Here is a 26,754-nt window from a genome sequence, read left to right on the forward strand (position 1 = left end):
GTGTGATATATATTAAGATCAAATGTGATATCATCTTGTCATTCCAGATTGGAACTGAAGTGACTGATAAACTGGGAAGTTAGCATGACATGATCAGAGAACATCCTCCATTTGCAGTTCATATGTAAGAATTGTCTCTATGGAAATTATTCACATCAACAAGATATATGCTTCTATGATGAAAATAAAGAGCAATTGTAAGGTTGTATTTTTGTTATTTTATTTTAAACTTGCTATGGATTAATTAAATAAGACCTGAAAAGCATTTTCACTTAAAATTCAACCACCACAACTCAAATTGGGCAAATATGTTTGAGTGAATGGGTGCTTTCCTCTGAACTTCCCAGGCTTAGAATTCCAAGCACAAAAAATATCATAGGAAATAAACGCTTCTCTTCCACCACAACAAGAAAGCAGGGAGAACCTGCTCTTTCATTCCACAGAATTTGAAACAACATTTGGATAATTCTGCATAAGTCCCTAGATTTCTTCATATTCTGTGGAGCTGGACTGCAATATGTAGGTGATTATTATTATGCAAAAATAGAAAAATGTGTGACACTTTTAGGGTGTTATTCCTAAGCCTGGCTTGATTACATACAGTAACAGACAGGGCTATAAAAGACAAAATTCTAACTCAAGTATTTTTGTTTGAACAAAATAAAACACAAAAAGAGAAAAAAAAACTAAAACAGGGAAAGGAGAAAAAGCTTTTCAACAAGAAGGATATTTTAGAAGTGATTTTAACTGACTTTTAAATGGATATGGTATTAGATCCAACCATCGCGTATTAGCTTAGCTCTCCTCTGACACTGTGACTTAGGAAAGCCATCCTTTAGCTTACAGGAAGTGTTGTATCATGCAACTGGGTTTTAGCTCTGGGCACCAAAGAAGCTGATTCTGATCTCCCCAAGTTGTAAGTACATTCAGTTCTATAGAATTATTCTTGACTTACAGCAATGCAAAACTGACTGGAATTAGACTCATAATGTTTGAGTGTTTTACTGTTACCACTAAGGTATCTGTAACTACTATCATATAATACTGATTCTTTTCCACAGAGGATGGTGTGCTGCAGTAAAGAAGGGATTTTATAGTTGTCTGTCACTTGTGGAAGTATTATGCAGATGTACGTCTCCAGACATAGGACAATTCTGCAAAGCACTGTCATATAACTTTTCCATTACCTGGTAGAAGCAAGCTCTGAACAAAGCACTTTTGTTACATTTGATTATTTCTACATTTTTGTAATAGTCACAGTTAAAAATAAATTAAAGCTTAGCAGACAAATACAACAGAGACACCATGGACAAAGCTGTCATCCTTAAAGAGGTATTTAAACTGTCCTAGATGTAACTTGTGTATAAAATAACAGGGCAAAAAAAATCAATGCTTAAAATTGTCTTAGGAGCCTAAATTCTGTATTCTCAGAAGCGACTTAGACACCTAGAAGGCAGTTCTGTTATCTTGTAGGAGATTTAGGACTCGGGGTTTAAAATGTCATGCAGTTCAACCAGTATTTGACATTTCACGAAGGTATTTCTTACTTTATAGAAATCATTTATAAATCCATTTGCATTAGAATAAAATAGATTAACCTACTGTGGAAGGGGAATTGCTCTGTTGTTCCACTAATTTAAATTAAGACAAAAAATGAAATCCCACAACAGTGCAATGATAGTGTTGTAAAATCAATATTGAGATAGTGGCACAAAAATGTAAGTACAAACTAGCCAACCAACCAACCACAGTGACCCTGTGCCAGACAGGGATCCCTGAAGAGCAAAGTCATCTGTTTGGAAGACAGCACCAGAAGCAAAGCAAACCTGCCCACGGACTTGTTTTGGCTCAATCCAAAAGGGACTAGCTTCCATGTATATTCAATTCTTGACCTCTGTTGTAAGTCTCAACAAATGGGAACGATTAGTTTCAGATATGGTACTAAAAGCTGCAATGTGCTCTCTGGCCACTGGAAACTGACCAAGAGCAGCACTTCAGTGCATACAGAGCAGCAATACCATCCCCTGATGGGAACAGCTCTCACTCGCTGCAAAATCAGCCTTGATGCCAACCTGCATCCTTGTGCTGAAAGGCTTTTTTCATTCTTGTCCTCTTGACTCAATCCTTTGGCTATCCTGCCCCTATAAAGTTTATTTCCTTCCCTTCTCTCGCTCCTTCTCCCTTTCCTCAGTTCTTCAGTTCCCTTTGTTTTAAGCCTAGTGTAAGCAAGGTCTTGTGCAAGTCCACTATAAAACAGTGGTTCTGGTCTCATTTAATGCAAGTTAAAAATGAGGGAGGTGTTTTTTTCCCTTCACAGGCATCCAGCAATGGAGCTGTCTGTGCTGTAACTATTCCTGATAGTAAGAATGCTCTTCTTCATTCAAGTCAGCACAGCCTTCTCTGGAGCCAAGGAGTATAAGGCCTTGTGGAAATAATAGAAGTCGACAGTTCCAGAGCTGATAAATGTCATTCCAAATTGCCCCTTCATTCACTTTCATTGTGTGTTCAGGCTAATGGTAAATTAATCAGAGGTCACAGAAGCTCGCTTCTCATAAAGGAGGATAAGTAAACAATTTTCAGCTATTATATGTATTTACAAAACTATATTACTTCACTGTTTGGTCTTTGCCACATTTTTACTTCTGGTATTTCAAAGAGCATTCTCAAATCCTTGCTGGAAGTCAAACACATTAAAAATTCAGTCAGAGAGTTTAGAAATCCTGCATTGGATCATGAGTTAATAATAATTTAAGTAATTTCCTTTACCACAGTGGAACTACACTGATTTATTCCATGGGAATAAAAATATCGGGGAGACAGGTAATAATATACAATTGTGATAAGTGTGAAGATGACTGTTAGGATCTCCACTCCTATAGTCACTAAGCCATTTTACTCTGTTTCCTATCTGCAGGATAAATTCAAGATTCCCTGGTCTTCCAGTTTAAATTAAGAGCTATACTGTCTTCATTATTGATTTGTGGCTGCATAACCATGAGAAGAGTTAAATGTTGCCCTTACTGTATTTTTAACTATACAGTCTCCCAGCTGACATTCTGCACATTATAGATTAGCAGGCTTCACTCTCAATCATATCAAGGCTGTGTGTAAGTGCAGCGTGACAGCCAGTGTAAATATAAGTAATAAAAAGGAAAAAATAGATGTAGCATGTTCACTGCAGGTAGACGGGTGTCTTTCAACAGCCACGAGATTCGATTTTATGCAATGGCATCACAGAATTTAGAACTGCTCCCTGCATTTAGTTTTTAATAGAGAGAGGTCAGTATTGATTGGTCTTTGCCTTTTTTTGACATGCAGTTATTCTAAGATGCCATTGATATGGGTGATTTTTTTTTCAAGTCAGTATTTTTAAAGAGTTAAACAAAGTCAAACATTTATTTATGTATCGGCCAAAACGATTAATGCTTAGACCAGAGGATGTAAAGACCCAAAAGGCTTGTAATAACATAAACACAGATGTGATGAAAGTAAAATATGATCTTGATTAAAGGTTATAAAATGTTTCCTTTAAAGTAGCACATTTGTCTAGCAAAACAAAATACACTCACACAAAAAATAAATGTAGAGAATAAAGCATAAGCGAAAACACATGACGAAGGGCTAAGAAAATGAAGTACCCACAGCAAGAGCAAGGCAGTGGAAGGAGTTTCCCCATCACCTGTATCAGGGTAGTGTCAGAATAGACACTATTTTAGGGAGAGCTGGTGGTCTGCTTCCAGGATTGGAAGACTGCCACTAACCAAAACTTTGGAGCTCGGGGGACTTTAAATCCCTGAATTGCTCTATAATTTACTTTTTATTTTCCCAGATGATCTTTAGCCATACAAGGGAATAAAGAAGAGCCCTTCATCTATACCAGAATTTGGGGAGTAAACAAAATCCTCAAGAGCTGCATTTTGTAGCTTCACTTAATCTGGATTTGTGTGACTCTGAGCTTTTATATTTAGGTATCAAACGTTGTAAATCTCCAAGTGCCTGAGAAGCAACACTTAAACATGCTGATAAGTTGAGTGTGCATCACACTGCTTTTATAAGGCTTGTATGGCCCTTTGAAAAGGTAAAATGCTAGGTAAACACAAACTGCTTATTAATATGGGAGGAAAAAATGAGAGAGCGAAAAGGAAAGGATTTGGCCACAGTCACACAGTAACATAGCAGCAGAGTTTCAAACAGACCCAGGAATGCTGACTTGCAGTTGCCAACATTGCAAATAGTTGGCTGAAAAGGTGTATTTTCTAATCTTTCAATCATGCTGTCTCTATTTACTTCCTAAGATAAAAGGTTGGTTTACCTCTAAGGAGAAGGTATATGAAAAAGAGAATAAAATCTGATTTTGAGAATCTTTCTAAACTGTTTATTAAAAATGGCACTATTTCAACATCAGAAGCTGAGTAAAAGACTGATAGCCCAGATGAATGAACCAGTCTCAGAGAAAGAAAAAAAGGGGTCAAGTTAGGGAAGAACCCAGACAACTAATTCAGATCCCATAATCTCACTTCACATTACTTTAAAGATTAGTACACTATTAAAATACAGTTACTGAATTACTGTACTGTCATTTAAATCCAAGCACTGTATCCCACTGTGGCACACACTGAAGGTCCAGGTTGCATAGTTTATTACAAAATCATGAACTATTCTGTGTATCATCTGACTGGCAATAGAAATGTGCTTAAATGACCTGGCATAAGCACAGCCTAGCATGCTGTACTAAAGAGGCTTTTCAGGACCTCTGGGAACACATCCGCCACATCTTGCTGCCTATTTAAATGACCTTGACAGTACAAATTACAGCCAAATGAGTTAGAAATGAGAAGCCAGAAAGGGGTTTTCTAAAACAATGCCTCTGTCACCTCACCAGAAACAAAGCCTCCTTCCCCCACCCTGGTTCTGTTCCATGGAGATCTTAGTTTCAACAGAAATGCAAAATATGGAGCACTTACTGGCATGTCTGGGCAGAAGACAATGATGCTATTGTTGCCCACTGAACAATGCAGCCAGTCAGTGGCTTATCCATTCAGTCTCATGCTTATCCAGAAATGCCTAACCAAAGTATATCAGAAACTGAGGTGCAACAGCATATATGCAAAGAAAATCCTTTGGCATCACTCTCCCTCAAGACTACAGTTGTCCACGCAGACAAAGATATAGGTAGCTTCCTTCACATCCCCCCCCCTTCCTCTGAAGCTGCTCATGGTGAAATTATCAGTAGTGATAAGAAGCTGAGAGGTGAAGGCAGTTGTGAAACATGTATAAATGAATCATGCTGCTGATATTATCCTCACTGATGAAATAATTGTATTAAATTAAGCAGGGATGTTCACATGACAGGATGGGTGAATTAGATAATGCTCATCTGCAGCTGTACCTCCTCCTGCCACATTCTCAAGTTTTGATTAAGAATAATGCGTCCCTTCCTGCGAAGGTGGAAATTTCTCTAACTACATAGAAAAAGAGATGAAGACATAAAAACAGGCTTCTTGGTTAGGATATGATAATAAACACAACAGAATTATCCTTCAGGTTCAAAGAAATCAGTTTGTTCTACTCTTACCCATGAGTTTTTGCACCAAAAGGTACAAACTTCTTTTGCATGAGAAGGCACAATTAGACTAGTTAGAAAGGAAAAGGCACCAAAGACAAGGCAGAGGGCAAATATTAGGAAGAAGTGCTTTCTTTCTTGGTACTTACTGCAAAGTGCACAGATGTTTCCTTCTGTGACAGATGCAGAAACATCTCAATCTGGGTTTCTATCTATACTCAGAGCAGATATTTTACAGTGTTGCTTTACTGAGTATCTTCTTCTGAATGTGCTGCTCTCAGAAGGCAGATACTTTCTGGACTCAGCACATGTTACCCAACCAAAGTTAGCACTTCCAGGCTTTAAGGATATTGGGTAAACACTCTTAATTCATGGGACTCAAAAGAAAGGGGGGAAATGAGTTGCTTTATATTTGTGACAAATATTCCTTTTGTTCTCTCATCTGCTTCTTTTAGGGGAGTACTCAAGGAATAAATTACACCCAAATGCTGATTTACACAGCAAGAGTATTCTTGCAGTGTCGCCATTATTGTTCATGCGGAAGACTAGTGCAGGAACACACCAACTTGAACTGTTGTTTAGTACCAAGGACAGACAGGATTTTCCCCCAACAATGCTATTCCCCAATTTTTACAACACTAGGGGTTCTCAGTGCAGACATTCTCTGGGGACTGTGTCCTTTCACAAAGATCCCTAACATCTCCCCCTTTCATTTGTTCTTTACAGGAAGCCTAGCTGCCAGGAAAGAAGGCTGCAGTTACAAAGACTAATTTGCTGCCCTGGAAACCCCAAGCTTTGATTTTGTCTAGTCCACATGTTGTCACAGTAAAATAAGAGAGCTGCTGGGTGGTTTTCCCTTTGTATTTAGCACTGTTGTTTCCTAAAATTGTACACAGGATTCACAAACGCATAGAGGAAGAACAAAAGAGGAGTGTGAACAACCTGTCTGTAAACACATAAGGCCCTAGGAGCTGGATGTCTTACCCTGCTCCACATAACCTTTTTATCTGATGCACAGGGCTTATTATGTAGTATTGCTCAATTCTATGAGCCACAGAATACTGAAATAGCAAAGGGACCAAATGTCAAACAAGTCAGAATCATTTTAGTCCTCCAGCTAGCACAGACATGGAAAGGTGGGGGGTGTTTCAGCTGCAGGACAGCCTAGAAGTGGTTGTCTGCAGGAGAGAGCTATATAACTGCTCTTCAAAGTCTACATCCAATGATGACCTGGAGCAAAAGCCTTATTTTTTTGTAGCAATTGGGCAGACCTCTACAGACAGAGCCCTAAAAGCAACTCTTTAAAAGTCTGCAGGAAAGGCAAGTGCTTCACTGGGATCTAGCCCTTTGGGGTTTCATGGAGCACAAGGCAGGATGTTGGCCAACAGAATACACATGGGCATGCAGCTTAGCAAAATGAGCAGACTGGTATGTGTTTACCCAAAATTCATTCATTTAGTTTCACAAATCCTCAGAGAAGCATCCTCCAAACCATACTTGCAGCTTCTGGCTGGCTTTGGACTGCCAAAACGCCCACCATCCTTGTGAAGTCTCCTGGTAATCTCCACAGACAAACAGCACAGTGTGTTTTGAGGAAAGCGGCTGCTATGAGATTTCTAGGCTATTTTTGCTTGATCATGAGTTTTCAGTCACACCAACCTCTAGGAAAACCTGACAACTTATCGATTCTTAACCCAACCCAGATCCAAACTTCAGACATTAATTTTCATCTACGCCAAAGTAACTGACATACTCCTATTGCCATTAGTCTGCTGTTTGGGCATTTGCTTTTCTGTTAGGCTGAAAGAAGAAGTAAGAGTTGCTCACCACATTGCTTAGGACCCAGTATGTGAATTTTCAGTACAGCATGAAACAAAACCGCAGGAACAAAGAGCTTTTAGCATTTGCCTGCACCTCATAATGAAAAAGCTCCTACATTCTGCATCTCTGAGTGAGTGAAAATGTAACTCAGTAGCCTCATTTACAAAAAGAACTTCAGTGAAGGTTGTTCTGAACAAATCCTGCCAAGTTTGGCTTGAAATGAGAAGGGTCCATGTTGAATAAAGATAAACTGTGAACCTGTGCAGAGAAACTAGCCACTTGGGATTCTGCTAGTCTACACTTTATGCAAAACTTAAGCCCTGTTGTTAGCTTTTACTTTTAATAATTATTGTCCAGTTGCATTTCTCACTTCACTCCTGTACCTGTTTGTTTGGTATGAGGCTATTAATGAAGTGCTTCTCTAAGGTTCAAGCCAGCTGCCAAGCAGGAAGAGTGACTTAGGCGCTGGACATCAGGGACTGACACAGATACTGTAAATCTCCAGGGGAAGACAACAACTAATTTTTCATGCTTTTAACCATGCAAATCTCCTTGTTAGAGAGGATCACAAAATTGTGGGGGACAAGAGGGGAAAGGATTCTTCCTAGAAGGAATGCTTCTTCGAAACTGCCCCCACTGAAATATATGGCAAATAGTAAAGTACAAGAGAAAAAAATCACTTCTCCAGTGTACCATAGGAATATTAATTAATTAAAGCTCATAATTACTCTGACAGCTTTTGCCTTAGTTTACAAATGGGAAGAATAAAGCACAAAGTGGCTAAATGATTTGCCTAATCTCACACAGAGAGTGAACAGCTGAGTCATAAGGAAAACCAGAGCAATTGCTACTCTTACTCAGACCAACATTTTGGGGTTGTTTTGAACTGAGCCTCCTAAAATGTCCATCTGCTTTGAGGGAATTTGCAAGAAAAAGCAGATAGTTGTTTGATCTGTGTCATGTACTCCTGAACTTGTGCTTGGTAGAAACTGGAGTGGCCTGTGCTCCGAAGCATGATGCCTTTGTAGCTTGGGTCTTGGTTAGATTCTTTATTTGGTTTTAAATCCTTGCTACATAATTCTGTCCAAATAAAACCCTGAAGTCTAAACACGAGGCAGCATGGTCTTAATAATGCACTCTCCCACCCATATCATGACTGTTTAAAACATGGAAATAGCCATCAGACTGGATACTGTTTGCTGCCTAAAGCATGAGCTTGGAGTTGCTACCTTCCAACAAATAATCCCCAGTAAATGTTAAGCAGAATAAACAGCAATGAAAACAACAAAACCTGAAAGGACGAGGAAGGACTTGGAAGGAAATAAAACAAGGACCTGCAAAGCCAAACAGCATTATAAACTGGTACATTTTAAATGAACAACAAGAAAACAGAAGCCACACTGATCAAAGCCTCCCACCTCCTCTCTGTGGTGGATGACACCTTCGCTGGGAGCACACCACCACCTCTAACCCCACACCTGCAAAAGGAATTAATTTCAAAAAGAATACAGACCAAAGCGTACCATATCAAAACAAATTAGCAACGGACCGCTCCTCCTGCTGTGGTCAGGCAGGAGAAGCAAAGATGCTGCGTGGAGTCTAAGATTCAGGGGGAACAACAAAAAAATACAAAACAAAACCAAAGAAACCCAGCTCTTGAAAACTTTAGAAGAAACAAGTCAAAAGAGCTTGAAAGAAAAGAGATTTCAAACAGCTTGGACAACTGGCTAAGAAATTCCTTTTCAAGAAACACCTGTGCTTTCTCTGACTTTGGACATCTATGTAGTCTAGGTAGGTTTTTCACTAAGAGAGGCAGAAACGCATGCAGTGCTACAAATAAGAAGTGCAAAGATAACGTGTACTGGTTTTATTCATAGATACACACAACTGTGAGAAAAATGTCAACATATATTTTGTAACTGTAGATATGACCTGCTTGACAATTTGTTTTTCCAATTAATAGCTTTTCAAAGGGAAATACAAAACTCATCCGTCTTTAGTGCTTGCATGCTATTAACAACACCCCAGATCACTAAAATCAAAATGATTTCACAACTCTGTCTTGCTGGATATTTTTTCATTTCACCTCCTTTTAGCAGTAAGATGAAATCTAATCAGCACTTCCATAAACTGGAGGGAGTTTAACGTACTGCAGGGAATGTTCAAAGCAAATACGTGCTCCATCACTGAGTACTGCATTCACAGGAGAAGAATTTGTTACATATTTATACCCAATCCATAATCACATACAGGGGGTTAACTGCTTGAGAGCACACCTGTTGGGAAGGGCTGTTCCTTTTCCTAAGCTACAGTCATGCCTTTTTTTATTGTGGATTCCTTGGGTCACGTCAAAGAGACTTCTGTTCAGTTCCTGACTTTGCAACAAACTTTCTCTGTGAACTTGAATGGGTCACTTATTGTCCAATCTTCTGTTCATGATCACTGACATCTTCGCAAAGTTATCATAAAATATTATCAAATATAAACTTTAGTGTTTTGCACAAGTACAAATGGTTGCAGAAAGTAAAGGGCCACCTCTTTTGTCTCAATTCTCTACTTACAAAAGTGGAGAAAATACATCCTTTCAACTATGAAAAGGGTTTCTTCTAAGCACACTGGGCATACAACATATATATGTTTATCTAACTGCATGGGGACACCACCGTTTACAACCCTTTAAGTTAATAAGTACTATTGATATTATATAATTATCCTAATGAACATATTAATCAACCATAATAATCATAATTAAAATCAAAATATATTGTAGTTCCTTTTTTTTTATTTGCTGCTGTCAGTACTGAATGCAGATTACAAGCAGAACAGTGTTGAAGAAGTATTCAGCCCCCCTTGGTGAATAGACTTCAGATCTTATTCCTGATTCACACCAGCAGAAATGAAATCACCATCAGGACCGTTATCGGGGCCAAATTGCTGGCAGGCACAATGAACCACTAATTGCTGGATTCATTAGCAAGGCTCATAGTTTGTCCCCATGAGATGCTGAACACTTTCAGCTCCTTTTAAAACCTAGCATCTTAGAAATTAAAATTAACAACTGCAACTAGTATTTGTGTTATACTGTAGAAACTCAGCATGAATTTGAAGTCAGATCACAAGAATGCCAAAAATCTATTATGCAGAATTAGGCAGATTTTTATCTACCATTTTTCTGTTAATTCTGTAGAACATGCATGCATCCACACACAATAGATATTCCATGGTGTTCCTCAAGCCTGAACAATTGGTTAAAACAGTTTTTGTAAAGCTGAAAGAAGACAACTGCCTTAAAAATACCTTTCAAATAGTCCCAGCATCACAGTGTTAAGATTGGCCTATTCTTTTCAGACATAAAACAAATGTCTATTTAAGAACACATCCAAATGCATTTCCATCACTCAGCCAGAACACATTCACTTCCCAGAAACTAACACTGTAAGAGATGGAAAGAGAGAGGGAGAGAGAGAGGAGACCTTTAGTCCACCTACTAGCTTCACTGAAGGCAATGAATCCAGCCCTAGCTCATTTCAAGTAGGTTCAATTGTGTCAGAGGTTACCCACAAGCTATTTCTTGGTGATTTATAGCTGATGTCTACAGATCTCCTTTTATTTTAATGATGACTTCAATACAGATGTTAAGATATTCTTTGTCTTCACAGAAGTATACGAGAGGGAAGTTGACAATTCCAAGAGGCTGATTCGCTATTTCTGAACAGGCCAGCTCTGGGCAGTTTTTATATCTCATCCAGAAGGAAAAATGGGAGGGGAAAAGAAGCTCCCTTCATCCTTTTCTCCCATAGTAAACCTGCTATGGTTTTGTGTCTTATTCTGGGCACAAATCCTAAAGCACTGACTCAACATGTATGTCAGCAGTTAATTATGATCAAGACAAGCCACTAGGATACTTGGTAAGCATAAGACAATTTTATCGCTTCTCCAGTAATAACATGTATTTATATATCATTATTTTGCTCTGTTTGAGCCCAGAGCAATTTACAAAGTGAGTCCCAAATGATACTATCATGGGAATCCTTCCACCCAGCACTGAACTGTAATCATTTGGGGGTGAAGAACAACAGAGAAGAAAAGCAGCAGAAAGACATACTGCATCATTTGAAATATAAAATGTCATGCCAGTAAAACCCATGAGAGTTGTCCAAATGTGAGATTGTTTCAGCCTCAAAATTAGTCTCTGTATGTGCATGTATGTGAGCGTGCACAAGATCCATGTGGATGTATCTATGTATGTTTGGCAATCTTCATCTCTATGGACATTCTGAGGTATTGGCCAGCCTCCATCAAGTTCGATGAAGTCCTCAAAGGTCCCACATCATTTGTGTAAAGGGACAATAGGATGTGTGTGGGGTCACGCTCTAAGCCTTTCCCCTCAGGAGAAGACTCCAGTGCTTACCCACACTTTAATGGACACCAGGGGATCCCTTGGAAAGAGGTAGTCTACATTTCCAAATATTGTGAGACTTCACAAATGAAACTTATGGCACTCTTGGAGCACCTTGCTCATTTTAAAATGAACACAGAAGAGAAAGTATCTATTCAGTTTGTTCTGCTCTTCAGGTCTTGGAATATCTGTTCTTTTTGCTCATCATTAGGCTAGCCAAAATGATGCTGTCGTTGTTTTCCTCACCCACTAGCCTCAATAAACTCTAGTTGTTTGGTACAGTAGTGAATTTCTCATCTATTACACCACCACATCATTCTGCGTATAAGCTGCAGATTACTGGAAGGATTCATTTAGTGTAAAGAAATTGGTATTTCTAAGGCTTTGAAATTACAAACTGTAAATCCAGATAGGAAATGTAGTGGGCAAACAGTCATGTGACACCATTTTAACTTCTGATATCATGAATAAAATGCTACTTGACATGCGTTTCTCAGCCAAATGTATGTGCTGAATTTCCCTGACCCCAAATTAGGTCTGTGCCTTTTATAGCAAATGTTGAAAGCACAGGCTAGTCACGCAATTATGATGAATAATAAGCAAACAGAGATGAATGAATACATCCTAGAGTTTTAATTGCAGACTCTATTTTCAGTGGGCATCAGAAACTAGAATAGGAGTATCCAGAAAGGGAAAGAAAATAACTTCAGAGAAGACTAAGAGTATTGGAAATGGGCACAAAAGGAGTCATTCTGATCTGCAAGCAAAGCAGAAAACCCAACAGAGTTTAGACTAGAAGGACTCAAAATTTATTGAGGCAACCAATTGCTAAATTCAAAATATGGTGATTTACAGCTGTAACCTGAAGCCCATACAGCTCTTAGCATGGCTCAAGATAAAAATAATCATTGATCTGGAATGACTAAAGCCCTGAGACGGCTACCTTTGGAAAGCAATTCAAAAGAAGCCAACACAACAAGAACACTCTCCAGGTTGTCACAGACATATATTTTCTTCCTAATTCTGCACTGAATTAAAGTTGCTTTAGTAATTCTGTCACTACATTGCTCCCTTTTCCAGTACACTGCTTCATAGTGTATGCTTTTCTTTGAAGCATTCTGGAGATGAATAAATGTACCCCAGAAACTCAAATCTAAGAAGCTTTTTGTGCCAGTTTTCCCATGGATATGTCATGTTGGGTTGTGTTTGTCACTATGTAACTCCTGTTGTGTTCTGTTAGCTTGAAATCGCATAACACGATGTGGCTGATTCATGACATGACATGTCACTGCCTGGCATGTAAGCTGAAAGCCTGGACAAACCCATGTGCTACATCTCTGTACGCACATAGCTGTCTGAAATGACCACTTATTTTAAATCTACTAGCAGGTGCTGGCACATTCACTCAAAAAAGTTTAAGAAACACCAATAACTCATTAAATACTCAAAGTTATATCCTTTCAGTAACATCATGATTGGAAACTTAAAAGCCTCCTCTCCAGTGCTTCCATTAGAGAAAAGGTCTTTCCCTCCATGCACTCCACATCCCAAGATACTGAGCAATCTTTTTATCAAAGACTTCTTTCCTAAGATTTCTTCCCCTCCCCCAGATACTAGTCATGGCATTAGCTTGTCTTTCCTTTAAAAGCAGTGAGAAATTGGTTTAAATTGGTTTCATATACTAAACCCTACTGAATTACATGAAAAACCAAACTGGTTTGTTCTGTCAGTTTGCCTACCTCTGCTGTTCTTGGGATGCTCCTGACTGTTCTCTCTGGATACAACTGAAGTACTTGTACAGATATATTACAGTGAAAAGTCTAATTTTGCTGAGAAATATTTATGCTGTAGCAGAATTGCCAACATGAAGTCTTGCTGTTACTTGAGACTGAAAATTAATCCCACTTGATTAAAACAGGTTCATTTTGTTACCTGTTTTCTAAACCTTTGCGATACATTTATACCAGTCTGTAAGTTCCAGCCATGACAGCCTTTTTGTTTAAATAAGATTCTCACATACTCACATGACTCCAGGATCTGGGATTTCAAGGAAGCTGTCCATTATAAGATCACAAGATGTAGTCACACTGCTTTGAAAAGAGTGTGTGAAATGATGATTTCCACATAATTTCTCTGAAACCCTTTTTTGGACCAGTTCATTTTACACTAAACAATTCAAACTGCACTCTGCACAACATATGTGTAGTTCTGAGACTCTTCAGTGAGATATTTGCCAAAGACTTCATATAACTCTAGAGTTAATACTAACCTGTAAGAAAATAAAACAGATTTATTCTCCCTTCTGCTGCTTACATGTTGCTTCTCTCCAGCTATCCACAGCTACCAGGGATTACAGAATAACATGATTCAGATTAAAGAATTTGTAGAGCTCCCTTGTTAAATTATAATGATTCAGCTATGGGAACAGGAATACTTACTGCAAAGTATATTTCTTTGATGCTTAGTTTGAATTGCATTCTGCCTGAATGTGTCAAGAGGAGCTAATTTCAAATCTAGCATGTAATATGGAAGCAAACCACACTGCTGCAGACAAAGCAAGCAGTTTCTGGAAGCCGCTAGACTAATCACATTAGAATCTGATTCAATCACCTCAGAAATTTACTTTCTATGTTGAAAAGAGGTTCTACATTTGGTAAAAGATGTCTTCATTGCTCTCTAGTATACAGCCCTGCCAACACAGCCTATGCACTTTACTTTTGATTATTAACACATGCCACAGAATGCCCGAACACTTAAGATGAAGCTGCAAAAGGGAACATTTAACACCTGAATTACCTGTCTCCCTTCTAGAAATACGCACTAGAATGAGAGTCCTCTGCTCCATTTCAAGCTGACTCCTAATGCATGGAATAGGTATGTTGCTACAACACTATACAACACACAAACTCCTGTAATAAACACATTCCTTGATTTAGAGATGCAAACAGCTCAGAGTCTAAAAAATATATCGCTGGAATAATGGATAACCTTATTTTAGAGATATTTTATATTATGAAGGAAACTTGAAATGAAACTTATACTGGTACAACTGGGTGGTCTGTTATCTTTATTTAACTTAGAGCTCATATTAGTCCTTCATCTTTGCAGTACTGTGATATTTAGAAGCCCCCAGTAAATAATATTATGTATTTCTCCTCATGGTTTGTTCCCCTTCCTCAGCAGAAAGATCCTCTCCTAAATGTTTTCCATCTCTCCTCACAAACAAGCCAACCAAAAGTGAGGAGGATTAAAAAAACCCCAAACCAACAAAACCAAACCCTGCAACCATGAACACCTAATTTTTTCTCCATTTCATTATGCAGCTACAGATTCCATGCTCTCCTAAAGTCCCTTTACTGCTATTCTTACGACTGCGTGACCAATTTGCAACATCAGCTCAACAGCTATCTCAGTGCCATTAAAAAACCTTGACTTTGTGACACTTTTTTCTTGCTTGGGACTCTTCCATTTTCTTCTTCCAAAGTGCTGCTCCTTCTCATTAAAGCTTTTTGTTCCAAGCGATATTACATGGGTAGTTATGTCAAATATCTTCTGCAGTAGTCAATGCACAGGCATTTCTAAGTAATAGAGTAAGACAGAGCAGAAACAAAATGTCAGGGGCCAGCATACCTGAATACTGAGGAATTCTGTAACTGGACCTGGCTTTAGCAGCTACTTCCTGAAATTAAGAGTGCCTGGTGTAATAACTTGGTCTATCAGCATAAAGCCAATGGTGTGGATCATTTATCTAGAAAGAATGAAAATTACTATCTGCTGCCCAAGCCATGAAGTTTGCTACTCATGGTTATTCTATTTAGTCATACCAGGTAAGGAAGGCACTAGCAGCAAGGAACAGTAGAGAACTACTAAGAAGAATACACTGTTTGTCATTACCACTTTGCTTTATGTCTCTGTGGTTCCCTTTCTGATTTCTGAAGACCTCTCAGAAATGCAGTGGTCTTGCTTAAGTGTATCTCACTTTTGTTTTGTGATCACAGATTTTAGAGGGTTTCCCCATCTCCCCCTCTTTTTGTTATGTTTTCTTCTGAGTTTTCATTCTAAAACCTGCCGACTGAGCCTGACAAGGACCGACTTCCAGGCAACTCTGCTTGAGAGACAGGTTCCTGCCAGAGAGACATGATATCAGCAAGCAGAACTGTGGAGAGTTAATGTGAAAAAGCATCCTAGGAGACCCTCCATGTATCGAATTCATTTTTAGGTAAGTAGGGAGGGGTGGGAGGCAGGCAGAATGCTGTGCAAGTCCCTACTGCTGCTGCTTCTTAGATACCATTAACACGTGCTTTATTGTTTGAAAAACATTCTCTGTTTCTATTATCTATATCTCTATTTCCATTCAGCTCTAGAAAACTGTTTATAAAGTCACTGTTTATATGCCTGAATGTCATGCATAGGAAGAAGACTAAGGGATAGGAAAATAGTTTCAAAGGTTCTGTCCCCAACTCCATATTTTACTACTTGGGATTAAAAGCATGAGCAGCAAAGGAAAAACACTTCCAAGTTATAATTAGCTACATGGTCTCCATTAAGAATGGACAGGGATACTAAAGAAGTGGCATAGCACCAAGTAGCACAGCAGAGATAAGGCAGATGAGGTCTTAATTTTTTTTTACAGCTTCCTATACATAGAAACATAGAATGGTTCAGGTTGGAAAGGACCTTAAGATCATCAGTTCCAATCCCTCTGCCATGAGCAGGGAGGCCTCACACTAGACTATCCCTGCATCCATACAGGGATTACATCTGTATACATCTATATGATGATTACATCTGTATACATCTATGAACTTTTCCTTCATTATCTTACAGCCATTTCTAACCTGTCTGATGCACTGACAAGGGGACTGGGAAATGCAAGCACTGAAAAATGTTTTGAATTTAATGATATTCTAGTGATAAGCATTATTATGATGCTACAAAGTTTAATAGATTAATTAATTAATTAATTAATTAATTAATTTATTTATTTTAATCAGTGGCATATAAAGAATTGTGTCCAGCTTGGAAATTCTCCAACATAAAAGAGCCTTGCAGATCTTGGAGGCAAACTTTCTTTAAACATTGCCTTGAAGTTCTAACAGGGATTGTGCATCTTATATCACCTTAATAAGACCTCTCATTCTTCACTGTAAATACCTCAGTACCCTCTTTAATAAAAATAAGAAAGCCTTAATTTTCTGCTGCTTGGATAGATGTTCAGCAGCTGCTGACCTCTTCAACCAATAAAGTGGACAGTAACTGCCATTAACATATGAGGCCTAACATGTGCAGTGGGTTGGTTTCAGATAGGTTCCTCTATCCTTCAAGAAGAAAAACTGGCAAACACAACCAGTTATACCCTTTGATCACCTGTACACAGCCATGATCAGTCTTCTTTACCACACAGCTGTCCTCTTTATAGCTGAAGTACTTCCCAGTGCTGTGCAGAACAATAAGCTCATGTTTCCAAAAATATTTGGTATTACTGAATAAAAAGTGCTACGAAGAGGGATACACCAGTATCTTTCTGCATTTGCATAGCAATGCATCTAATCATCTTTACAGCTGAAAATAAATACTTTCCTTTAATATGTTCAAAAAATGGCAGCTCTGGGGTAGAAGGAATCTATATGTCCACTTATCATCAGCTAGGCTTCTCTTGATGTGACAAGTAAGCTGATGCAGCTACGTACACAATGGAGCTTAATGTTTTCACCAAGACCCCACCAGGATAAATTTTCACATTCTGAGCTATGATGCAACAGAGAAAAATGAGGGAAACAGAGACAAATACATGCAAGCTAACAGGGCGGTTTCGGTAGTCACCTGCAATGAAGTTCAAGTCAACAATTTGCCTGTAGTAGAATGAGAAATATCATCTAGATGAATTTTCTTATTACCAGGCCATTTTAGAGCCTTTTTCTTCCTCCTTCCCTTCAGATGTTTTTTCCTTTTTTATTTTTATTCTTTGATCATGCATTTTTATCCTGGGTCAAGAAAGCTTTCCTAGTGAAACTGGGTAGTATAGTCCCATCATCAGTTTTGATTGGAAGAGGAAAATCCCCAACCAGCTCCCCATAGTATACAGTTTACTTATTTTCCCTAATAACACAGCCCATGGTGTGTTTGAATTAAAGTTCCCATTTCCAAAGACTCTTTTTCTTTCTTTTGTCCCTGGTATCAGATGTACTTTGAAAGGAAGTCAACAGTGACTCAGTTGTAGTTTCATATCCAGGCTTGCCTTGCCTGGGTGAGAACAGAACAAGCACACTCTTGGTCCCTTTCTACCCTTCATATACTATAAACAGGATGCAAGACACAGGTGGTGCATGTGGCAGCAACTGCAGCATTATCAGTAGATATTCCTCAAAAATGGAATAATTTCCCCTGGAGAGTCTCTGGCCATTTTAAAGTTAGTCTGTCCTGTGGTAGAGAGCAAGCTTTAAATCATTCAAGGGTGATTCTATTGCTGACTATAGGCAAGGTGAGAAACTTTCAATCCGATGTCTACTTTGGTGATCAGAGGATCAAATAATGTGAAATAAGGTACTATATTCAGTTAAGGATTCTCACTGATATTTGTCTGGATATTGCAGTTGAGGAGAATCTGATTGCGTATATCCAACTGCTTAGTGCTGTTTCTGGCCTGTCTGAAACACATTTTCTTTCCTTGTCACAACTCCCAGGTGCTACTGCTGAGCAAATAGTAGTATCACTGCCAGAAGTATTTGAAAAGAACAAAAAAAATTGATTTGGACAATCTATGTGCTGTTGCCATTGATAGAGACACAACTGTGAGTAGGGTTAGGGCTGAGGTCATAACAAGGTTAAAAGAAAAGTGCCCAGGAATCCTTCCCTGTCACATTTCACACTGAATTGCTCCTGTTTTTCAGCAGATGCTACAGACAATGCACTGTGCTCCATTAAATATGGGGAATCATTTAGCTATATTTACAAGCTACATTGAAAACTCACTCCAGAATTACTGTACTTGAAAGGTTACATGGAAAGGGCTAGAATATTGCATCAAGCTGGCACTAGATGCTATATTTATAAGTACTACATAAAAAGAAAGGAACAAAGGCAGGATGAGCAGGGTCCTGGCTGCTTACAAGTGACGGTGATGTAGCCATCCTTATTCAAGAGTATAATGCACCTCATCTGAAGTCAGCGAAGGCTGTGGCTATCAGGTGATAATCTTGGTAGCACAGTATAGGTCAAGGTTCAGATAAATATATTCCCTGTAACATTGCTTTTCAATCTCCTGCATGGCACTGTCCAAGCAAGAGGCTTGAATCACAAGATGGACTGGTAGGTTATTCTGCCTAGTCCTTATCTGCACCTGTGCCTGTTCTCTCCTACTTGGGAGCATGTAACCACCTTGAACACCCAACAGAGCAGCATGCAAGCTTTTACACGATCAAAGGCAAAATGTGCTTAAGACAGACTTTGGAAATCCAGCACAATTTGGCAAACTTCAAAGATAGTTGCCTTTCAAATGGGTTGTGGAGGAGGCCTTGGTAAATTTGAATGGTATGATTAGCATACCGGCTGTTTTTAAAACTGCTCAAGAAGAAGCTGTGTTAAAATCCATTTCCGCAAGACACACGCATTTTCTTTTGGACAGGCTCCACTAGCTCTGTTTCTTAAATCAATTTTTCTGGCACCGATTTCTTCTTGGAAGAATGTACGACACCAGCTCAGTTTCCTAACCAAAACTTGACAGAATGTGTGCAGCGCAGCATAATGGCATCTCTACTTCATGGTTTCCTAAAAGTTACAGTACAGAAACCCAGGAAGTGAATTTGACTATTCCAGGTCACATCTGTTGAAAGTCGAGTAAGACAACAGAAGATGCCAGGGTAGTCTGCCCAGCACAGTGTTCAAACACTGGTGAGGGCCACTGATAAAAGGTTTGCCAAAACAGGAGTTGCCAAGGTCTTAGAGGAGTTTCAGGGATGTGTTCAAGTCTTACTAGATTTAAAGGATGATCCTTGGCAAACTCCCCCTGATGCTTCTCAGCATTTCTAGAGCCAACAGTTGTTCCATCTGCTGCTGAGGCCGACTTTGAAGAATCCTTGCAAAGAGCAGCACACTAACTTTAACACTATACAAGAAGGAAAAATACACAGTTTTTCAGAAGTGACCTAGATGTTTGCCAGTAGCTTGACACACTCTCAGGTAAGGCTGTCTCCTTGTCTCCAAACACTTGAGCGTATTACCAAAGCTGCGCGAGTGTAAACTGTGGGCTGAAAATAGAGATTTAGCAAACAGTATTTATTGAAGGATTGTCTAAGGCATTAGCTGTTCATCTGTGGAAGTCTGACGTACAGTAGCAGTGAGAAAGACCACCACGCACTAACTGCAAGAACCAAGTTGCTGATGGGGGATTAAAAAAGAGAGAACTAAAAAGTGGTTGTGAAAATCAAGACAGACACTCCTTGACAACAGCTAAAAAACTATATTACAAACACAGTAAACTTCTGGAGCTGGTGAACACAAACAAGCTTTGAAAAAGCAAAGGAAGGTCCACACAGACACAAGGTGTTTCATTTCAACACTTAAGCCTCAGTTTCTGCTGCTGTGACGGATTTGCCAGCGTGCTTTCTGAGCGAGGCCACTGCACTATTGTATAAGCTTTATTCTAATTACTGTAGGCTCTATAAAGGTTTCTTTATCATTTAGTATTATAAATAATTGTGCTTCCAGGCTGGAGTTCAAAGCTCAGTACAGCATTCGCACAACAGCACAGGCGGGTCAGGTGACCTTTCTCCAATTCTCCTCTCTGGTGCTGAGGACAGACAAAGTGATATGTCTGTCATACGCCATTACCATTAGAACAGAATCTTGTTCTTTTATTACAACTGAACTCTGCCGGATTTCTCAGCAGGAATGCTAAGCGAAATCAATGTCTTGGATTTCCAGGCTGAGCTTGGAGGTCACAGCCACTCTATCATTTCTCAGCATTATCCCTTCTCTTTCTCTCACTCTCTCTCTGAGCCTCCAACTGGCACACAGCAGATTGAAAGCAGCATGCATCACAGGGCTCACGCTGCACAATTTTACAGCCTTTTGGAGCCCCCTTCCTTTCCTTTTGGCCCACTTTTTTTTCTTGTTTTCTTTTCTTTTTAATTTGCAAATAAGTTTAGTTTGTGTCCTACAGAACCACAAGCCAAAGGCAAGGGAACACCTACAAATATGAAAAAGCAGTAACACACACAGGAAAATAGAGCTGATCCTGACAGTTGCCAGTAAGACGGTTATCCTTGATGTTACCAGTAGATATGGGAGACCTTCTAATTCCACGATTGCCACAAATAAATACTGTGTTCCCTTAGATCTCAACAGACATTCTGCTTGCACACAGAGATCCAAAACCACCAGGATTTTAAGTATAGTGGATCCTGCAAGCTGCTAGCCACACACAAAAAGACCCTTGTAAAATGCACAAAAATCTCTTATTAACCATAGACATGACTTCTTGTTTGGGGGGGGGGGGGAACCCCTGAACCACCAACAAAAAAGAAAAGCAAAAACCCAAACTATCATTCAGCACTGCATGGCTTTGTGATTCATTGCTCTATACTATATAAGAGGCCAAGCCAAGAATAAACTTTGGGAAGTCAGGAAGTGAGAAGAAAGAAATGTAGACCCAGAACTTGATGCTCTAACACAACAGCTACCAGTTTCACACCACTTATTTTGTACTTTGAACATGTATCTCACTGAGCTGACAATGGTTTTATTTATTTGTCTGGTTATTTTTAATCTGTGCTGTTTTACTCTTAGGGTAAAAACAAGACACTGCTGTCAATTCAAGGAACCTTTTCTGATGTGATAAAGGACATGGACAGCATGCTAGAGGACACTAACAAAAAGAAAGGACATATTTTTATCAAGCTCTGACTGTCACCTAAATGGGACTGCCTTTTCCCTGCATCCCTTAGCTAAATTGTTCCTACTTATTTTTTAACACCTAAGATGTGCCATTCAGTCTTGACCCGTTATTTTTGCTCAGCTGTGGCATAAGCTGAGCTCACCTTGTTCCAGCTTATGCCACAGCTGAGAAAAGTATGTGCTACCAGACATATTCTGTGTGGTTTTTCTATGTATAACTTGTGTACTGGTTGCATTATACAGCTGAACTACAAGCTGCCAGATTGATCTCTTCAATGAGTACAGACCTAATTGCCCAGCTATGACCAAAATTACTCACCAGAGCCCATCACTTGATGGACAGAATCCAGCCCTGTTCTATCACACAAGAGACATTCCTCTGGAGACTTGCTCCCCAACAGACTCCCACTGAACCCCAGGACAGGACCTGGTCACAAATGAGATAGACGTCCCACTGCTTCCCATCTCTCACTGACACACTGCTAACCTGACTTTGGTCTAGAGTTCTGAAAGGAAAGGACAGCTGCATGATAGGAAGAAGATGATCACCTCAGTCTGCCACCCATTACTGAAGATGGAAGAAACAGCAGTGTGATAGCTAGGACACTGCAAAGGAACCCATGGGGTCTCAGCTGAGGTGGTGTGTGCTACTGTCACCGTTTATAAATGGTTGTTTGGTTTTACTGTGCTGAGGTTCTCCCACTGGAAAAACAGCACTACAAATATCCTCCCATTTCAGGAAACCATCCTGAGAACAAAGCTGCCTGTGTCTGACATGCACACAGACACCCTTGAGAAAAAAACCCACATGCAAGTACCCTCACTGTGAGAAACTCAGTGCTGCAGGGCCGCATACAGTACCTTGCTTTTGGGTGGAGGGCTGTTTGTGCTCTTGTCTGTGTGGATGCTGGTAGGGGATACAGCAGCACCGAGGTTACCCTGGGGTATGCCAGGTATCTTGCCTCCTGGAGACACTTGCATTGCAGCAAGTTGGGCAGCATACAACTGCTGTAGAAACAAACAACAAATGGGGGGAGAAAGGAGAAACATTGTCAGTAAATAAATAAGTTTCCCAGAAATTATTCTGCTGCAGATGATATATTTTCCTTCTGATAGTTATTTTTATTTAGCAAACTGGTATATTTCAAAGCAAGAATTGTCATTTAAGCTTTTGTGACTCCTTCCTCAGGGGACGAATGACAGATGTCACCATGAGAAATGTCCCAGCTTCCCTGTGTGCCCAGAGATTCAAAACAAGGAACAAAACCTCACCTTCATGGATTCTGTGAGCCACTGGGCAATCCTGCTTTTCCTGAGACTACTTAAGCATTAATAGCATCTCCACTGATCATATGCATTGACAGCATCTCCACTGATCATATGCATTGACCCCTGTGAAATTCACATGTTTGATATGATGATCTCTGTGCTACCACTTTATGGTTCTTTATTTTACTTGCTATATTATTCTTGTTTGCACAGGCCCTGAGTTGCTCAGGACAGGAATGTCAAAATTCTGTTTAGCACTTACTGTGAGAGTCCACTCTCAGTTGGGCTCTGGGAACCACTACATTCAACATAAATACATACAAATGGATGGTAATGTACTGTCCATTAGCAACTAGAAGCTCCAATTAGACTAAGAACCCTTTCTGTGAAACAGGTATTTCAGTATTAGCATGTGAATACTTATAATCACAGTCATCTGTTTAAAGTAAAGCACTACAGTAAGAGTATAATTGACAGAGGTCAAAAGCAGAGAGACAACAGGCAAACTGGCAGTGCCTGGAAGCTCCCCTGACCTGCAAAAAAGGGGAAGAAAATAAACATGGGCAGGACAAGCAGCAATTTCTGCTATTCTGCAGAGAGGAATTTAGGTGAAGCCTAACAGAAGTCAGATGCCTGAGAAAGCAGGTTATATAGTAAAAAAGGGTTTACCTCCCTGGTCACAACATCAGTTTCAAAGACTGATGCTATATATTATTTGTGCTGTACAGTACATGTGTAATGTGTAACACTGAATGATGGTGCTCTCTGCCTGCAGGTGGTAACAGAGCTTCTGAGATGGGATAACACGCAGGAACGTGGTACTGGATGTGAAAAAAACAAGGAGGCTTCAATATGACTAGTCAAAGGAGACTTGTTAGTGGTGCTTAGCTGCTTTGCTTCTGGTTTTTTAGTTAACTGCATATGCTGATAAAAGAACAAAGGTCAGGCATAAGAGTGGAGGGCACAAAGAAATGCTAACCCAAACCAGTAAGTTTTAAAGAGGAGAATGGGGATTTGTTATAGGAGTATTCAGCATAGAGCTGTGTAAAAAGGTAGAGAGACACTGTTAATGTGAGTTCAGAGAATATAAACCCTGTAGCATACACTTAACTTGATCAAATGGGCAAGATCTACTGACAATCCCAGACATTGTCCCATGGTTCCCCGTACAAACTCTTCGCTTCACTGGTGCACAATCCTAGCTCTTTCACATAATTAAAAGTAACCTATTTCTGTTCTTTCAGGTGTAATCAGGCACCAAGGTCTTACTTATTTCTTTTTTACTCTATCTATTCCTTTCATTTTTGAATCCTTTTTATTTCTTTTCTCTACTTTGATCACTGCTTGTTCCTTATTTTTCTGTACTTCTTAATCACCATTTATCTATCTCTTTCTGTTTAGTCGCCCTCTCTTTCCCCATCATCCATTCATTCACCTGTTTTGTCCTTGCCTCTCCCTCAAATTTATTTATTCATTTATTCTATGTGTTACCCCCAGCGAGTCTGAGCCAAATAGATGCAAATCAACTACAGATAAAAGTCATCAAAAACAATCCAGCCACAAATCAGTCACAGATTCAAATGCATGTATTTATCAGTTGAAGTTCATATCCATTCATTCTTTCAAAGGACTAAATCCAGCAGGGAGAAAGGAACAAGGGTCTGTGTGAACCAGAGAACTGTAGCAGGCAGTTCAAGGAAAACCAAGCCAGCTTCATGTATGAATTAATACATCAGAAGGGCAACAGTTGTTTAAGAAATAGGATCCATGTCTAGGGAGCAGCTCAAACATAATCGGACTTTGGTGATGATGCAACAGATCTAGGAGAAGCTAGATGGTAAAACATATCCAGCCAATCATGGGAAAAAAGACAAAAGTCAAATAGCCACTGAGCAGGAAAGGTTTAAGCTTGCTGCTAAACTGCAGATTACCTACTAGAGGATATGCCTAGTCCACATGTAAAGGTAAAAATAACATAGCCAGTTTGGACACTTAGCAGTCCTGAACCAACTGGAGATCACTGACAGGCCACCTGTGGAGGACTGAACCTCCCAGAAATTTCTGTGAGCCTTTTCAAACAGAATCCTTGGAAATGGAAACAGAATGGGAAGAGAGAGAAATCTCTACCTCAAACATTGTTCTCAACCTTCTGCTGATGTCCAAAGAGTAAAACACAAGAACTAGACTATATGAAATACCTGAAGAACATGGTGTCTAAGAATGTGTAGCACCTAACACCCATTTAGTGGTCATTGCAAAATGTGTGGGAAGTCATGGCTCTTTCTTACAGTGTTGTTATCAATCATCTTTTTGGCACTGCATCCAAAGTAGATGATGACTAAATAAGCAAGGGGAATGAACTTCCCTATGCAACAGCTCTGGTGAAAGCCGTATTTTTAAGTCATAAATGGAATATATGGAATTTCATATGTTTGCCTTATTCTCAGTTCAGGGACAGATACACCTCAAGAGAGTGAAGCACAAAGTATAGTGTGCATTAATCTGTAAGGAGGGGTCTAAGGCTATAAAGCCTTCATTCATGCTTTATACGAACTTCTGTTCTGTTATCAGATTTAACATATCACCTCTTATTTAATTCATTTTGAGAGTTATAAACAAACATTAAATAAAATCTTATAAGAGGCCCCTTGTTAGGGTACCATCTTAAAAAGTCCCTTCTTGCAACAGGAACCAACTATTCTATGAAAAGCAACATCAGGCACAGCTCTAAAATGACAACCATGTCGCTTACGAACTTGCAAGAGTCTGAAACCTATTTAACCAGTAAGATTGTTCCTGCATTTCCCTTCTATTTCTAAAAATGGGCAGAAATATACAACATGCAGCACATTGCTCAGACTGTGAATATTTTTGAGGCTTGACATTATTGAACTTGTCTATTCTTATTTAGTTGTTTTAGGACATGGCGACCTTTAGATTATACCCAAGGAAAGGGCAATGGTGTGACCAAGTGCTGTGAAATCAAGACAGCTAAATGACAACTAATTATGTATTCATTTCATAGACAAACTCAACTCCAACAAAAGAACATTTCTACCCCTGCTTCCCCAACAGAGTTTCAAATTCTGGGACAGTGTATGAATTGACTCAGTTTAAACACTAAACCATCACCTAACATGCACCCTTATACTCTGCACAGTAATGAAACTTAGACCTCAAAAAGCGCCAATTAAAATGATGCTACTCTCTATCACTGCTGTATTATCACTGTTCTTGAGCCTTTTAATTTGTATCCCAAACACAGATTCCTGAATTCCTGCTACCTTTTGCTAACCTAAAGGCTCAATCTCAAATTCTAGTATGCAAGTTTATTTTGCTGCACTGTAACTCATACAAGGATTTCAATCCATAGGGTTTTGACTGGTTTATCGTGACCAAGGCACTCACTTGAAATCAGTGAAGCACCACAGCTTTAGACAAGTTTATTTTTGCTATTCATAATAAATAAGTGTAATATTCTGGATTTAGTCAGAAGGTAGAACTGGCTTCTGAAAAGAAATATTAAAAAGTAACATCTATTGTTTGTTTATAACTAAATGACTATGTTTCAGCTACCCTGCCCATGTGCAATATTGCATGCCTTGTTAATGTTTTGCCATTAACCTTTTATGAAAACCTCTATGGAAGCAAAATCCTCAGAACTAAAGCACAATGTGATACACTTTTAAATGAGCAGGAGGTAGAGTTACTTTTTAATGTTGCTCCCCTGTTCTTAAGCTATTAAACACAAACTCCCCTCCTCCCTAGGTCATCACCTAAACCATTTATAATTCTTCCAATATATTAA

At 39.3% G+C, this 26,754-nt stretch overlaps 1 protein-coding gene across 2 annotated transcripts in view; it reads right to left on the reverse strand.

Annotated features, from left to right (window-relative positions):
- The window catches only part of SOX5 (SRY-box transcription factor 5), a 285,279-nt gene that overhangs the window by 33,024 nt on the left and 225,501 nt on the right, over nucleotides 1-26,754 (reverse strand). For both annotated transcript variants that reach the window (XM_034062939.1, XM_034062938.1), the window contains exon 9: nucleotides 22,539-22,685. In XM_034062939.1, coding sequence (XP_033918830.1) covers nucleotides 22,539-22,685 — 147 coding nt within the window. The remainder of the gene's footprint in view (nucleotides 1-22,538; nucleotides 22,686-26,754) is intronic.

Source organism: Melopsittacus undulatus, chromosome 5, assembly GCF_012275295.1.
Source record: "Melopsittacus undulatus isolate bMelUnd1 chromosome 5, bMelUnd1.mat.Z, whole genome shotgun sequence".
NCBI lineage: Eukaryota > Metazoa > Chordata > Aves > Psittaciformes > Psittaculidae > Melopsittacus > Melopsittacus undulatus.